We start from the raw sequence: 17,421 nt of genomic DNA, 5'->3' as shown, positions 1-17,421 counted from the left end.
GGATTTCGCAGGTGACCGGTGCCACAGGTATCCACGGCGGTCTGTTTGGGTTGATTAATTTCGTTGAGTTTTTCTTGCTTCTTAACCGGATGTACGTACTTGGTCCTCAAGTTTGCTGTAATTTCGATAGATCGGTACGTATTTGTACCTCGTGCAGGTTTGTCGTAGTTGTCAAGCCACCGTAGCATCCCCGCAAAAAAAAAAAGCCACCGTAGCATGCTTTTTTTTGAACAAAAAATGTTTTTTTTCGACAAATGGTGAATTTTATTAACTCAAAATGAAGCATCAAGTGAAACAAACATAATAAGAGCACACCCACCCTCTGCATAGCTAAGATGCACACAACCAACACACACTAAACACGCCGACAAATAGCAAAGTTATACAGGACCAAAGCTATGCCTTAGCATGGAAAAGGAAGAAGAAAAAAGCCAAAGCGATCAAAACAACGATCGACAAACTACAGTAACGACCTTATCTGCACCAAGCTTCTCTTGACACCACAAGGACGACGAAATTCTTCAACAACAACGCCTTCAGAAAGGTAACAACGCTCAAACGCCGCCATCGCCGGATCCAATCATCAAAGATTATTTTGATTTTGTTGGATTTTTTGAGCTTGCAACAGAGAGAGCAAGTTTTGTTTCTGTTCTGGCGAGCATGGCACCTGAGAAATGATTTAATTTTTAGAAAAGGGAAGGAATCCATTGCTGCATCTGCAATTTTTGTGATAAACTATTGGTCTTCTTTTACGTCCAGTCACGACTCTGTTGAGGTTGTTACTAGTAACAAAGGTAAAGGGAAAATGGGAGGTGCTACACCAGGTTTCGCAACATCACAAGAACAGGTGGGATGGAAGCCTCCTCCAGATGATTATATCAAGATCAATGTTGATGCCAGCTATGTGGAGAGTATTAGTGCGGCAATGTGGGGGTGGTTGTTAGGAACTCATCTGGTGAAGTTATTATTTCTTCGTGGGACTTTCTGGGTTAGTGTTGCAGCGTGAACGAAGCTGAGCTACGTGCTTGTCTGGCAGGCCTTTATATAGGTATTACTCTTCACCAATCCATTATTTTGAAGACTGATTGTGCTTTTGTCCGTTCTTTCCTTGCAAATGAGAATCTTGACAGGTCTCCGCTCGTTGATCTGAAGAAAGAAGCCTTGAGTATATTGACGATGCTCAAGAATTTTAAAATTGCAAAAATTAATCGGCAGGCCAATAAGGTGGGGCGCGAAATTGCGAAGTTTAGCTTTATAAATAAATCTGATGGGATTCTTCTTAATAGTGTTCCGCCCTGTGTGGCGAATTTTGTAACGAATGATTGTAATAACATTATTAATTAATTAATATAGGGGTTTTTTTAAGAAAAAAATCATCAAAAATTATATTCTAGGTTTTCAGCCCACCGTAGCATGCATAGAAACATGCATGGTCGTACAGTCCGACATTGAACGGAGTCCGTGTCAACGGGCAGCACAAACAAATGGTGTTCATCGTGTGTGAATGAGTTTTTGGGTCACCTATTTTTTAGGTGCCTAAAAGGTTTATTGCCTAATCATTTTCAACCTTCAGTACATACTCATTGATTGACATCCCATTCCGCGGTGCAATGTTCACTTAATCAACACAACCAGACATCAGTTGCATTGATCTTGGATCACACACCCCACTAGTGGCAAGAGACCCTTGAATATGATGAGAAGGAACAATCACGTTGCTTGAGTAGTACTCCCTCCATCCTATAATATAAGAGCGTTTTTGACACTACACTCTTATATTATGGAACGGAGGGAGTACTCTTCTATCCTACTCCAAAACTAATCCACCTATTTTTAGGTACCAACTGAGTCGAGACATTCATCCACGCAAGGCACAAAGTGATGTCCTCTTGGCTATATGGTAGTTCACCAACCTTACCTTCTTCATGCTTGCGTGGTGGCTCCACGGGTTCCTCGACCTCCTCCACTTCGGGATCATTCTCCCTCTCACGATCATGCGCCAATAGACATCGCTATCTCATCGAGGCCGAGTACATGCAATTCATCCAATTGAGACATTGGCACACACCAATTTGCAGCTCGTGCACGCTGGCCCAAGAATCACATTGGCGCACTTGACATACATGATACTCACAACATAGACATTTACTAAAAGAAGGTTTACAAAGCAATTGTGGCTTGTTTATTAAAGCAACACCATAATTGGCACTATAGCAGAGTTTAACTATAGCGGAAGACAAACTAAGTGGGAGCACGGACTTGGAGGGACACCACTCCACAAGGAACTGGCTAGAAAACTCTCCTAGCAAATGAACACTCCGACTTCACGCTAGTGGAAGACGACACCTCAGTTGGATCTGGTAAAAAGAACGAGCTAGTGAGTACTTTGAAAGTAGTCGCAAGAACCAAATGACATATATCACTAAGCAAAGAAAACCATGTTATATCACATTATCATAACCATTCTAGCTATCATGACATAGCAATTTTAACAGACTTTATCTAGCAATTAATATGAAGATAAAGCATACGGATATATGGGTATAACATTTTAAGTGTTTCCGATGATCCTACCAAGATGATAACCATATTCTCATGATCACACCGAGATCATACCAAAACTCTCATGGTCTCCGAGACCAACATTTCTCATGATCCCCAAGATCAATATTTCCATAGCTATTCCATGGTGCCGAGGGGGCCGGCGGTTCCATTCCTGCTACAATCGGTGTGTTTGGCACCATGCGGCGGCGGAGGCAGGAAGAGGAGCCGAGCTGTGGGCGGGAAGAGGAGGGGAGGCAGGAGGGAATCTTTTACGCATAAGGGGATGCGGCTACTCAAATTTGAGTTATAGGGACAAAGTTTGAGCCTTAACTACTAAAAATATTTGTTGTAATATCTGTCGAATATTATGTTTATGAGTTGGGCTATAGTTGGACTTGTAATTACGGTGGGTTACGTGTTTGAGTCGGACACGCGTAACCCGGGCTTATTATAGATAGGCACCAGGGGTAGCCTAATAGACTAGACATAAGTTGTAGGCTAAGACAAAGATCACGAGAGGGACGGTTCGGGCGCTCGTGGCAGGGTTGGCCGGACAGGCGCGTGGCAGATGGTCGGCACACTGTCTGATGGTCTCGAAGGGCTTATCGTCGATCTACATCGTGTGATTTTGTACATGGGAGGTGCGCCAGTAATCATGCCCTGGGATTAGCTATGATGGTGAACCTTGGTAAATAATCTCGGTGCTGTGCTCGTGCTTGTGTGATTTTCCTGTACGGATCGATGTGCGCTTCGGATTATCCTAACAAGTTTGAGGAGTTAATCATTTGAGGGATCGGTTACCTAGGGCTTAACTGCTCAAAGAGCAATCTCTTGAAGAGTTAATGTTTCAGGGTTTGATTAGAGATGCCCTTGTGTTCAAAGCCGAAAGACTTATCACTATGTTAGAATATGAATAAACCTATCACTTAAATTTGAATTAACTATACTTCCATGTTTTGACAGTTTTCATAGCCTATTTCCTGTTGTCAGATTCGGTAATCTTGCGTCGGTCATTATAATATTTCCCTTTCCTCACAAACGGAGGTTATGGTGAAGTATGACACCTTTGAATTAGAGAACCGAATTGTATGTGCCCCTAACAGATTGTTGAGAGCTGATATACACAGTTCTCATTTATACCATGTCACTGACTCTCCAGCTACGATCGTCCTGGGACATTGTATTTCGACAGTGCAGAAAAACTATGGTCAACTGCTTCTGCTATGAAGTATTTTCTGATAGAACTTCCATGGCTCGCCATGCACTCATCCCCATCCTCACCGGCGGAGGCTGACGACTTTGGAATTGTGGTGGCAGCGATGGCAACAAGCCTGTGGTCGTTTCTGGTGTAGAATTATAATTTAAACTGCCAAAACGTCTTACATTCTGGTGTTGAATTTGAATCGACAAAAGATGTAACAACATTCATCATCTTGGTTCTGTGAAATTTTTATGTGATAATACACCCTTATAAATGTTCTATTTTTCCGTGATCTAGTAGCAAAGATGAATCGTTGGATAATAGGATGATGACAGCGAATTTCACTGTACTAGGTTCCCGGTCCGGTGGACTTGACTGATATAGCAATTTGTTTTTAATCGTGCCATCGGACAAGAGTGTTGCTACACGTACGATGAAATTCATCCAAAGTGGTGTACGATAAGACTGGTCTGGGCTTGTGGGCCACATCAGATTGAACCAAGCCTCTCTCTTGTCGTACAGAATCGGATGAGAAAAGATCGTGTGTAAGGCAATTCCGATCGGACAAAACCTTGTTTCAATTGAGATTAATATATGCCCTAAAAGACAGTTGATAGCACAATAAGAAGAATTGGCTTTTGTCAAACATTCAATGAAATGGCTTATTCATATTATAAAATTGCAGGAGTGGAGAACAATACGGTGGAACTAGTCCCGATCCTGCAATATGCCTCATGTCTACTGCTGCTAGTTCGTTGTTACAGACATCATAGCTAAGTGTACAACCACTAGATGTGGAAGAAATTATTATTGTAAGTAAATAAAAAAAATTCTTTGTACACATCAAAAGCATTCCTGCGGCAAATTCAACTCCAGTCTTCTATAGTTCTACCTCCATTTGCTGTTCTAGTGCTCTTGATCATCTTGGCAACATTCAACTTCCGGGATCACACCAGCCCTGCGGTCTGATGATTGTACCGCAGTATCACTACTGAAATGAAGGCTGCCAAAAAAAGATGCACTTTCATGTTATAATAATGAATTTGCCGCAGTCATGAACGATTTTTCACATTTAATTTGAATTCAACCGGAATCATAAGAAAAGGAATGTTTTCTCATGCACCAAGTGTCTAAAGCTCGCACATGAGATGTTAACACTTTAACAAACCCTACCTATCCAATATTGAAAATTGAGTTGGGTTTTAGTTTCCTGAAACCCTTCAGGCCATTTCTTTCTAGATTCTTTTGGTGGAGAAAATGACACCATACAGGTGTCAGAATTTACACAACCCTTTCCATGATGCAAATCAAGGCTCATATGGTAAACTTGTCATTTGCTAATAAATATATCATACTTTCATCAGCACTGCATTGGAGCTAAATCTGAAAGATTGCCACCACAAAAAAAGTTTCCCAACTGTACCTGCCACGAAGCGTGTCTTAACACTAAACAAATTCCAGCACACTATCACTGCTGTACCCGCAACGAATTTCTTGCGGGGGCAAGACTTCCATGCTTCTAGAGCCCGGTCTATCAAATTCTCAGCTGGGGTAAAAAGGGTAGACATCGGTGTTAGTGTTACGCTATGAGTTTGGGTAAACAGTAGCCATATATAACAAATAAGGTAATCTCAGAGTATGGACCAGTAATTGTACCTATCATATGAATTTGAGTTGAATAGCAGATATAAAGCTTTGGGAGTGTAAAACTGGTGAAGAAACCTGCAAAGTTTCGTGAATAAGAACATGACATAGCACTGCAGACACTGCAGTCATGCTAAGATTGTTGTGATAGTGCTTTATGCACCCAATTGTACCTGTGGCTAGAAGCCTCCATACCGTAACTAGACTACCATATTTTGCACCGAACAGAAGAACAGGCAATACCTAAGATTCAGATATCAAAGAGACAAAAATTTGTAAATTACTCAGGGAAAATTATGCTTCAGCCAGAACGACCCAGTCACGAATACAATTTAATGCTTACTTTGAGAGTCATCGATGGGTTGCCCGAGAAGATCACTTGTGCCGTGGATATGATGGAGTTAGCAATCGGCAGCACAGCTCCGGCAGCACGAAGCACATCTTTTTCGGTCAACTGGAAGTTCCTTTCCCTCACCGGCTGCCTGCTACAAATGGTAACTGAAATTAGCTGCTCGGTTCAAACAGAGTAACGAACTAATTCTGTGGCACAAATTGATCATTGGTTCAAACTTCATACCTCTGTGGCACAGAATCCTTAAAGAAGGCTAGACCCAAAATCATAACGCCCAGCTGACAAAATACAGAAATTGGGCTGCAGAGATGGTCACAGGAAAATTATACGAGATTAGCATAGGAAGAAACATAGAACAGAGTAGAAATTTGAGGTAAAAGAGTAGCAGATCACGGATACCTGAAAGTGATCTCTCTTGAAAAGGAGCAAGATAAGAAGAACATGGATCCCAGCCCGAACCAGAGTGCTGATTTCGCCACGTCCTTCCACATCACTAGCTCGACGACCCTTTCCCAGAGACTTTCCCACCCGGACTGCTCCAGAGCGTCAGTTCCTGTAACTGAAGCAACAACAACAGTTACTAGGAAGTCAGCATTCGGATCTAGCAATGCTTTCTTCAACCAGTAATCTAGCAACGCTCACCATGAGTGGCATCGGCAGAAGCAGGAACCAAGGCCAAGCTCATGCCGTCCTCCTTCTCTGGGGCGGCGGCCGCCGCCGCCACCGCCTTGTCCACAGCCACCGCGGCGGCGACCTTGGACGCCACCCTGGAGGACCTCCTCCGGCGCGCCTTCCTGACGGCTTCCTCCTCCGGCTCGGCCTCCTTCTCCAGCCTCCGCCTCGCCCTCCTCGCGTTCCTCGGCGAGGCCCCCGTGGGCGTCGCGCGCCTCCGCCTTGGGGGCGTCCCCGCCATCTCCAGGCTCGAATCCACGCTTGCCCCGGCCGCGCCCCGCCGGCCCGAGCGGGTGCGGCGGGAGGTCGGCGACGGGGAGAGGAGGAGCAGCTCGTGGAGCGAGTACCCGCCGGAAAGCTGCAGCGGCGACGGCAGGGGCGACCTCTGGCCCGCCGGCTTCGGCGGCGGCGTCGCCATGGGCTCCTCCTCCGCCGCGGGGGAGGGGTGGTGGTACGGAGGCGTCCGGAGCTTCGCGGATGGGGCCGGCGAGGTGGGGTTCATGGCCATGGCCGCCATGTGCTGCTCGATTTGCTTGATTGCTTCACCTTTGCTTCGGTCTGTGCGGGTTTGGGTGGGAGTCTTCGGCGTTTAAAAGTCAAGGGCGGTCGTGGAGGAAAGGAAAGCGAGAGGCTACATAGATTCGCTGGGCCCACTTATCAGGGAGGAGGTTCGCGATATAGCCGTTGCGGGGTTCGACAAGCGGCCAGGGCACGTGGCGGGTGTGCTGGGTGACTCGCGAATGGCCCGTTGGGGGGTGGGTCAAATTTAGGGCCTGTTCGGTTCACAGTAATTTGAAAGGAAACTTCGGATCCACTAAAAACGATCAAAGTCCCCTAAAAAAACTAAAAAGATCAAAGTCCCCTAAAAAATTGAAAAACGATCAAAGGAAACTTGGAATGAGAGATTCTCACAGGAATTTTCACCTTGAACAATGAAAAAAATAGCACGCTATAGTGAAATAACATCGGACTTAAAATTCACTATTAACGTGCTATATCGCACTATAGCGTGTTATTAGCAAAAAATTGTGCATTGATTCATTTAGCGAGCCATTCCTCGACACTTTTCAATGACTATGATGAATAGTAAAACGCAGGAAAGTTCCTCTAGTCATACATATTTCACAAGAATCCAAACATTCACCCGGAGGCAATTTTCCCTGAGGCCTGATGCAATTCACCGGAAGAGCCACGTAGATAGATTAATTTTTAGGGGGCTTTTTGATTAGCAGGATTTCAAAAACGAAAGAATATGAAAACATAGGATTGACCAACAAAAAAGGGAAACATATACTCCCTCCGTCCCGTAATATAAGAACGTTTTCGACACTAGTGTAGTATAAAAAACGTTCTTATATTATGGGACAGAGGGAGTAATTGCCATGTCATGCTCATTTGAATCCTATATAATTTACTTTTGCATGACCGCATTACAGGAAAACAAAGGATTCTTTCGAGGGTTTCAGTGATTGCTATGTCTTTTATGAAATGTAGAATAAAGAACCTTAGGAAAAATCCTATAGAATTTGATCTTACAAATCAAACAATGAACATAGAAAACATTCGAGGGATTCCAATCCTTCGAAATTCCTAGGAAAATCTTTTAAATCGAAGGAGCCCCGAATAGTGCATAGGGGGGGGGGGGGGGGGGAGCGGGCCCCATAAATAATTCTAAGTACTATTTTTGTGAATCAAGAAGTACCACTTCTAAAGAGGTATTGTTTGCTACTTTTTTCAAAGAGCTAATAGCACCACAAGTCCTAAAAATTTCTTAAAGTCATGAAAGTCCAAACGATATGCATTTATGCTCCCTTAGGCCTAATCTGATTTACAAAACGACATTTTTTTCTATGAAAAAGAATCCGGTGGAATCAGTCGCTTCATTTTGACTTGAAGCTAGTGATCCATAGAATGAAGTTTGGTTCCTTGTTATTTTAGTTTGCATTTCTTTTACCAAACGTTGATTCTGCATGGAACTCTTAGAAAATAAGCGCGGAAAGGAAAACCTGCTAAAGGAAACAAATGCAGAGGAAAATGACACGTGTCACATGATTTTGACATTTTGCAAGTGTGTACGCTACAAGCCTTGGGTCAAGATTAGCAACCGGTGTGACAGGCCTGGGTGTTCGGTTAATTTGGTAATATAGTTTGGTTAATATGGTATTTTGGTAAGGATGGTTCTTGTACTTTGGTAAATACGGTATTAATGGAGAATATGGTTCGGTTTGGTAAATACCATAGTAGTATTTCGGTACCATGAAAAATAATAATAGTATTTCGGTACGGTTTCGATAAATACCTTATTAACCAAAGTTGACACGAATTTTAGAGTCGCACATGACAAATTTTAACCTTTTTTGTCTGTCACGTACATATATTGTGAACATGGGCCCATTTTCAAAAAGAAGAAAAAATACATGGCAAATTGGGCCCAAAAAAAAACCACACTAGCATCAATATGCATCACATTCACACGTCACATGAAAGACACCATGCAACATCAAGCCACCAACCCAGGAGTGTTCATTCCTGCAGTGGTGCATGCAGTACACCAGCGCTCTGAGTTTTGGACTGGCGACCTCAAGTCATGCAGCTGCCGTGTGATGCGTGTGACGCGTGACCCTCCTTCCTCCTTCCTTCCTTCCTTCCTTCCTTCTTCTTCGAGCCAATCTTCTCGGTTCCGATCCTCATGAAGTTCGTCTATCGGGAAAAATTAGACGGAGCTTCGGCATAGATTCCGGCCAGCTTTTTCAAGCAGCAAAGTTAGAGTATTTCATCATGCATATGCAACAGTGAGATTTGGTGTCAGCTTCTTCAAATATATTCAAGGATTCAATGGCGACGACTGCTCCTCCGGTCTTTAGGGGCACATTCACGGAGACTTCCCGGTTGTCTTTTTTTTTTTGATTGGAAACCGTAGAACAATGGTTCCCGGTTGTCATTTATAAGGTCAGACCGGCTCCGGTATACGAGTGACGACAGTTGTGTGTCGGCAATGTCGGTGGTTCATCAACCTCAATGTAATTTTTGTTATGTTTAGGTGATTTGTATTTCCGTTGAATCTTTATAATAGATTTCATTCTTTTGGAAGAATGAAAGCAAGCAGCGTTTCTTATGTACTGTTTGGTGTATGTGTATGTGTATGTGTATGTGCATGTTCTTTTTCTTTTTTGGTAACACCCAAGAGCTTTGGGAGTCATTTCATCAAGATAGAAAGAGAGCAAACAAACGACGTGTCTTTTCCTCTTGGGCATGCGACTAGAAACCCTAGCCGTTGTCAGGAGAGTCCCTCCGCCTTGTTCCTCCGGCGGCTTCCCTTCGCCATCGCCCTCGGTCGTCGGTGGTGAGGGGGTTGCCGGATCTACGTGTATGGATCGTGTAGCTTTAGATTAGGCCCTACGAGGTGGGGTGCAGCAGGACCGTCTCCAGAATTTTGAGGCCCCGGTGCGAAATCAAATTGTGTCCCTAAAATTTGTAGAATACACGGTTTTTTAATGAAAGAAAATTGAATAAATTCAAACACTGCATAAGTTATAGGCTTGTCAAGAGTGAACCTGAATTTTAAACGAGCAACTATCTTGAAAATCATGATGTGTGTCAACGTCATTAACTAATCAACTACTCCGTATATATCTTCCCTACAAAAAATTGATTGATGAACTGCTGCATATATACGCACACAATATACTCACTAACATAATTATTCAACAAAACAAAATAGTCTAAACTAAATAGGGAATCAATTTGAGCGCACCTGGTGACAGATTGGTGATGCCTCACCTTGGTCTCGGCCACCTGCTGCTTCTACTTGTTCGTTGTGATTTGCTGCCACTTGCCGAGCGTCCGGCGGCCAGCAGAATCATGGAATTAGTTCTTCATACGAGCAGGGCTATGGGCTATGTCTCCGGGCAGGAAACGAAGCAATCATAAACGAGAAAACACTGCTAGCGCAGGTCACCATGCGGCGGCGGCGCACTTCCGTCAGTTCCTCTCGGAAAGATCGATAGGTCGATCGATGGATCGGCAGGCTGTGTAGATGGGGACCCGGGAAAGGCTCGGTTTGGGAGATTTAGGAGCAGGCCCGGTTTGGGGGAGCCAGCGAATAGGTGTGAAAAAGGGCCCAAAACGAAAAGTATAATAGACGTTGGCCCAAAATGAGGGCCCCCTGGAATTTTGAGGGGCCATTGCGGTCGCACTGCCCGCACAGGCCCATGAACGGCCCTGGGTGCTAGATCTGAAGTTTGATAGCGTGTCCGGAGTGTTGTCTCCGTCTGATTAGTTCGACGAAGATGGCTTCGCTTTTATGAGCTGCCTTGGAGGTCCGCAAAGCTGCATATCAACGATGGAGTCGCGTTGAGCTCGGGTGAGGAGGTGATCCGTTATTATTTTTTCTTCGATGGCTACTATGATGGTGCCGAAGGCAAATGACGGTGTTGGTGGTTAATCTCAGAGATGTTCTGCTGTCTTTTCTGTTTTGTCAGGTCGATTTTTACGTGATTTGTATTTTGATTTTTATAATATGAATGAGACACGTATTATCATGATTTTTTTAGAAATAGAGTAATGGTACGTACAAATCCGCAGCCACACACTGAAACAAACAACTCAGGTGCTGTGCTAGGAAAAAGACATAGGCAATCACTCGCTAGTCGCAACGCAGGGTTCTTGAGAGAAAAGGAAAGATGGTGTGGCTGAGAAGAGAGCTCCACCAAGCTGCGTTGAGCTAATTCAGTCGATTGCATCAACTGTTCGGGAAATTGATTCTGCATGCACGGTTCTGATCAGGTCATGGCGGTGTAGAGATGCGCCGGCAGCCTTGGCTCCGGTACGGCGACGAGTGGCACCTTCCTGCGCGTCGACAGCCCGACGAGCTCCTCCATGCTCAGGTCCTCCGGCGAGACCCCTTCTGGCAGCCGCCACGCGAACCCTTGCAGCAGGTTGGCCAGGCCGGCGCCTATCACCTTCATCGCCAGCCCGTACGCCGGGCATATCCGCCGCCCGGCACCGAACGGCAGCAGCTCGAAGTGCTGCCCACGAACGTCCACGGCGCTCCCGGCGAAGCGCTCCGGCCGGAACTCGTCGGGCCGGTCGGGCCACGACGCCGGGTCTCGCGCAATGGCCCACACGTTCACCAGCACGCGCGCGCCGGCGGGGACGTCGTAGCCGGCGACCAGTGTGTCCTCCCGAGCCATGTGCGGGACTAGAAGCGGGCCCACCGGGTGCAGCCGCATTGTTTCCTTCACCACGGCGTCGATGTAGGGTAGGCGGGCCAGGTCGCTTTCTTCGACCCACCGGCTGCGGCCCACCACGCGGTCGAGCTCGTCGGTGGCGGCGGCAGCGGCATCCGGCCGGCGCAAGAGCTCCGACATGGCCCACTCCATGGTCACCGCAGAGCTCTCCGTGCCACCGGCGATGATGTCCTGGACGAAGGCCTTGACGCCGTCACGCGTGAGCCTTGCTTCTGTTGACGACTTCCCAACCGTCTCGCCTTCCGCCTCGGCGAGCTGCAGCAGCACGTCCACCAAGTCCCTCGCTGCAGCGGCCTCGCCGTGGCCAGCTCCGGTAGCCATCGCCACCTTGCGCCGCTCCTCGTCGTGCTCATCGAGAATCCTCTCGAGGAACCGATCGTACACCTTGCTCAACTGCTTCATCCTCCGGACGCAGCCCTGCACGTCGAGCCACCCGAGCCATGGCACCCACTCGCCGACGTTGCTCACCGCTCCGGTCACGGCGAACGCCTCGTCAAGCGTGCGCCGGAACTCCTCACCCTCGGCGCTGCCGTAGCAGCCCGACCACTTCTCCCCCACCGACATGCGGAGCACATTCCGCAGCGTGGCGTCCGCCAGGTGCTGCCGGACCGCAACGGCACGGCCGCGGCATTCGAGCAGGCCACACACGAGCGCCCGGAGCTCCTGCTTCCGAATATACTCGTACGAATCGACGCGACGCTGGGAGAAGAGCTCGGTGCCGCAGAGCCTGCGCGCCATACGCCAGTATGCGCCATACGGGGTGTGCACGATACCAAGGTACCCGTACGCGGCGTGCTCGCCGGCAGCGGTGCGGGGGCGGTCGGCGAAGGCGAGGTCGTGTGTCTTGAGGACGAGCCGGGCGGCGTCGGCGGAGGAGGCGACGACGGCATGGTAGGAACCGAGACGGAGGTGCATGAGCGGGCCGTGGCGCGCCGCGAGCGCGGCCAGAGCGCGGTGCGGCGGGAGCGCGCCCGCGAGGGCGCCGAGGCTGCCGAGCACTGGCCAGCCCCGCGGTCCCGGCGGGAGGTTCAGGGCCTTACTCTGGCGGCGTCGTGACAAGACGGAGCTGAGGACGAGGACGATGAGGATGGTGACCAAGGCCATGACTATGGGCAGTGTCGATGTGAGCTCCATTATTGGAAACGTTTTGGCCTTGGCACTACTTGGGTGTGTATGTGTGACCAAGCATATATATGCATCATTTTCAGTGTGGTTTGTGATGAAAAGTGGTTGGCTGTAACACATTTCGCTATCCAAGCATGAAAGGTATGCAGATGGGTGTTCGTGTCTTTGCGATTGCCCTCAGCCCATGCAAGGAAAATATGCAGATAAGTGTTTGTGTGTGATCCACGAGGAGACATGTCTTAGGGTGCAGGCTGCCACAAAAATACGGAGTACGTACAAGTCTGTTAACAATTATTGGAGTAAATGGAATCGCGTTTAACCAGTCAAATGTCTTTCTTTTTTTGAGTTGGACCAGTCAAACATCTCTGATCTATACTCATTTAGGCCCTTTTAGGAATTGTAAGAAAAAAACATAAGGTCTTTAGACTATCAGGAGGGCAAACCCCCGGTGCCATTACTTGAACCAAACCAGGGTAGTCATGGCATGCATGTTCAGAACAAAGTGCTCAAAGAAACTCAAAACTAAGAACAAAAACATAGCTCAACAATACTAAGGGCGTGTTTAATTGCAGTTTGCAACAGTAGTTGCATTGCATGTCCATCTCTAGCCAGCCTGGTTGCTGAAAAAAGCCTCATATGCAGCAGATGCAACCTGTTTGGTTGCCTGCATCGCATCGAGAGGCACTTACCCCCCTGCTGTTTGGTTGCCCGCATTTGTGCTTAGGATGTGAGCAGATGCAAACTTCAGCTGTTTGGTTGCAAACAGCGTTTGTGTTCTGCTCACCCCATTCAAATGTGATGGCCTTATCACCACACATGATCAGCACAATAGCAACATCACAACAGCAAGATCAAACAAAGCAAGCAATGTAATGACAACAAACATAACACAACAAACTACTTAACTAGATATCATAAGTCTAGATTAAGAGCAGGGGCATCCTCCTTCCCTGTTGTGCCAGGGTGCAGCTCCTGGCCAAAATATGAACATGTTCCCAGCACAAGTCTCGCCACACACCCTAAAAGTTCTCCACTAACACCTGACTTAACTTAACTACCTAGCCTGCTCGATGCCACCAAGGCAGTTGTGCCTGCTGCAACGATACCTGCACGTCACCGACGAGTCGTGGTTGTAGATCTGAACCTTTAGTCCGAGTCCGGAGATGCGCACAACGACGAGGTCGCCGGGGACGATGCAGTGGCGGCGGCAGAAGTAGTTCCACCCCCGGCCAAGCACCATCTGGCCCTCGAAGTTTTGGACCTGCACCCAGAACACGCACCGCTTGTTGGCTGAGAGCCTGACCACGCGCGGGAGTCGCTTGATGACCAGCCAGGTGTTCATCACCTCCACGAACTTGGGAGGGACGACGAGCATGGCGAGGTCCTCGTTGTCCTTGATCTGCTGGTAGAATCTCATCGGCTCCCTGGCTCCCTCCTCGTGGCCCTGCCTCGGAGATCGTCCCCTTGAACGAGGCACGCTCATGAAGGCGATCTTGCCAGGTAGGTCCACCGTCCTGAGCCACCTGTTCGTGGGGATGAAATCCTCGGCGCGCTCAGCTCCGGCCACGACCTGAGCTCCTCCACCCGCCACATCCCAGTCAGTCTTCAGTATCTTGTCAGGCAACATGACAAGTATTAGTATCAAACAAAGCAAGCAAGCAAGCAAATGCCACTGATCAGTGGCACTGATCAGTGGACTTGCCCAACAGCAAGTGCCACTGATCAGTGGCATTTGCCCAACAGCAAGTGCCACTGATCAGTGGCATTTGCCCAACAGCAAGTGCCACTGATCAGTGGCATGTGCTCATGGCCAAATGCCAATGATCAGTGGCACTTGGTGTTGGGCAAGAGCACTAATCTACTTGCTGTAGTGCAGATGGCACTGATCAATGACACTGATCAGTGACTTGCCCAATAGCAAGTGCCATTGATAAGTGCCATTTTGCCCAACAGCAAGTGCCATTGATAAGTGGCATTTGCCTGGGGGAAAATGCCACTTATCAATGACACTTGTTGTTGGGCAAGTCACTGATCAGTGGCATCTTCTTTGCTGCAACTGGCACTGATCACTGCACTATCCTAAACAAGAAAACATCTAAAAATAGCAACAGCAAGTGCCAATAGCACCCATGTGCAGCCATGCAGATTTGGGACCATCCTAAAATGGTCCTACTACATGCACGTATAACATCCACTCATGGCACAAACCCTAGCTTCAACACCCATCAATCAACATGATTCTAGCATTCATCACTCAACATGAACATGATTCTAGCATGAACACAACTACTAGCATGTAGCACAAACCTAGCATGTAGTAGGACTCGGACTAGCATGATTCTAGGATTCTAGCATGAACATGAATCTAGCATGTAACACAGCTACTAGCATTCTAGCATGAACACAAGCACTAGCACACGCACTGTACATAACAAGAACAGATCAGTCCGATTGGATTCGATTGGGATCGCATCCAATCGGATCCGCTAGAATCTTATCAATCCTAGCACATGCCTAAGAAATTAACCACAAATCTACAACTAGGAGCAAGATTTGAGGGGATTTGACTCACCGGAGCACGCGCAGCCGCGGCGAACTGAGGCCGGGGTGAAAACCCCGGTAGGAATGATAGAGATGGCGGAGCAGAGGATGAGTCGGCCCGGCGACGGCCTGCGGCATCGGCCCCGTGTTGAACGCCACGCCGGAGGTCGAGAAGGACGGCCCCCCGACCGGAGAAAACCCTTGGACGGGGGTCAAGAAAACCCCCGAGCCCAATGGTGTCCCAAGAAGGGGCGGCTCCGTCGACGGCGCCGGTGCCGAGCCCAGGACCACGAGGTCCGGAATCGGCGGCGGAGCAGGAACGGCCGGCACCGCATTGGCCGGCGCTCGTGGAGGCCGGCAGCAGATGGGGGACAGCGCCCGCAGCACCGAGGCCAGGTTGCGGCCCGAGTTCTGGAGCCCGGCCAGCCGGCGCTCCTGGATGCTGGCGATGCGCTGGTCGACCGGGGTCAGAGGGCGGCGCAGCGGTGGGCGTGGCGGAGCCATCGGAGCAGAGGAGAGGAGAGGGAGGGCGGTGAGGGAGAGAGAGAGGGAGCGGTGGGAACAGTGCGCCTGAGCGGTGACAGGAGAGTGGGGGGCGAGTAATAAGACGTCGCCTCCGTCTCCCGCGCTGCCCGAGGCGTGCAACTGCCCCGCACGCGCGGCCGCGTCCGGCCAGGCTCACGAGAAACTGCCAATTCGGCAGTTCCCGCCAGGCCAGGCCGCGGGCTGCTTTGAGGTTCGTGCGGGCCTTAAACCGCATGCAGGACAGCCAACCAAACATGTCGCGCACATCCCGCGCGGGCCTGGTTGGGCTGCATGCGGGCAACCAAGCACGCCCTAAGCTTATTACGGCATCCGGGCATAAGCCAGGGTAGTAGAAAGACAGTTTCAGCAACCAGATTGCCGAGCTGTTATGAAGTTCAGTGATCTACAAGCTCATGCAAATTTTTATTATACCACTTCTACATACCTATTATTTCTAGGACCAACACATAATTCATGCAAATTAGTGATTACCATTAAACTCTCCAGAAAGATATAAGTGAGGCAAGAAAGTCCTAATCATTTCTATAAAAACGTAATTTATTGTCATGCTCTAACATATATAAGTGAAGTGCAACAACAAATTCTATAAAAACCTCAACTCAAAAAGATATAAGCGAAGATCAATGAGCATTCTATAAATAAAAGACCAATGCGTGTCTCTTTAAGAAGTTTGATCATCAGAACATAATGATTGTCATGACCAGCAAAGAAAACTAAAATAAAAGCAAAAGACGCTCCAAACAAAACACATATCATGTGAACAAATAAAAACGTATCGATAGTTATTAAAGACGAAAGAGGGGATGTCTACCGGGCATCCCCAATCTTAGACGCTCGAGTCTCCTTGGATATTACCTTGGGGTGCCTTGGGCATCCCCACTAAACGCATACTTTTGCAACTCTAATTTTTTTGAAAAATTAGTAAGTGATAGCAATTTATAATGAGAAGTACCATGTACACATTTCAGGAAATTAGTGCGCTCTGGTACATGATGAAAATTCAAACATTGGGCACAAAAGTTTTTGTTTCTACACAGAACCTAACAAACATGCAATTGCAAGAGTCCAAAGGCTCAACTTGGCACAGAAATGAAAGAAAAGATACAAACATAATGACTAATTAGCAATAATTATGTTGGCACACAAAAACAGTAAAGATAAATATTGGGTTGCCTTCCGACAAGCGCTTTTCTTTAATGCCTTTTAGCTAGGCATAATGCAAGCATCAAGTTTTATCACCTTACAATTCCTCAATATGGAAACGTGATTTCTTCGGAGGATTTGCTAGCATTCTTTTAATCATAACACTCATAGGTATGAAATCCAAAATTTTAGTGTCAAAGTTGGGTTCCCTTTTTATCTTCCTAATAGTGGGGTGCACGCTTATCATCTTTAAATCTTCCTTTTCTTTACTAGAGGAAGCACCAAAATTTGGTATAGGGACCTTAGCTACATAAGTAAATTTTATATTATTGTTCTTAGATGTCTCCTTACTAGTTTTTATAGAAGAAAAATATGAACCCAAGACATCTATAACTTCCTCCAAT

At 47.5% G+C, this 17,421-nt stretch overlaps 2 protein-coding genes across 3 annotated transcripts; both read right to left on the bottom strand.

Annotated features, from left to right (window-relative positions):
* Nucleotides 1–4,393: 4,393 nt before the first annotated feature.
* Nucleotides 4,394–7,031, bottom strand: LOC109773641 (reticulon-like protein B18). Of its 2 annotated transcripts, none has more exons than XM_020332340.4 (8): nt 6,384–7,031; nt 6,141–6,300; nt 5,967–6,041; nt 5,733–5,874; nt 5,563–5,632; nt 5,402–5,467; nt 5,169–5,291; nt 4,394–4,748 (listed from the first exon to the last, which is right to left on the bottom strand). In XM_020332340.4, the coding sequence occupies exons 1-8, from the start codon at nt 6,928–6,930 to the stop codon at nt 4,693–4,695; spliced, it is 1,239 nt and encodes a 412-aa protein (XP_020187929.1). In that variant the 5' UTR covers nt 6,931–7,031; the 3' UTR covers nt 4,394–4,692. The 2 variants fall into 2 exon arrangements, with proteins under 2 accessions (XP_020187929.1, XP_020187930.1); XM_020332341.4 differs by having other exon boundaries at nt 5,733–5,871; nt 6,384–7,030.
* A 4,028-nt stretch (nt 7,032–11,059) lies between these two features.
* LOC109773640 (trimethyltridecatetraene synthase) lies at nt 11,060–12,836 on the bottom strand. The gene has a single exon (XM_020332339.4). It carries the CDS (start codon nt 12,794–12,796, stop codon nt 11,195–11,197), a length of 1,602 nt encoding a protein of 533 aa, XP_020187928.1. The 5' UTR covers nt 12,797–12,836; the 3' UTR covers nt 11,060–11,194.
* Between the last annotated feature and the right edge of the window lie 4,585 nt (nt 12,837–17,421).

This window comes from Aegilops tauschii, chromosome 5 (assembly GCF_002575655.3).
Source record: "Aegilops tauschii subsp. strangulata cultivar AL8/78 chromosome 5, Aet v6.0, whole genome shotgun sequence".
NCBI classification, from domain to species: domain Eukaryota; kingdom Viridiplantae; phylum Streptophyta; class Magnoliopsida; order Poales; family Poaceae; genus Aegilops; species Aegilops tauschii.
This window is presented reverse-complemented; position numbering and strand designations above follow the sequence as displayed.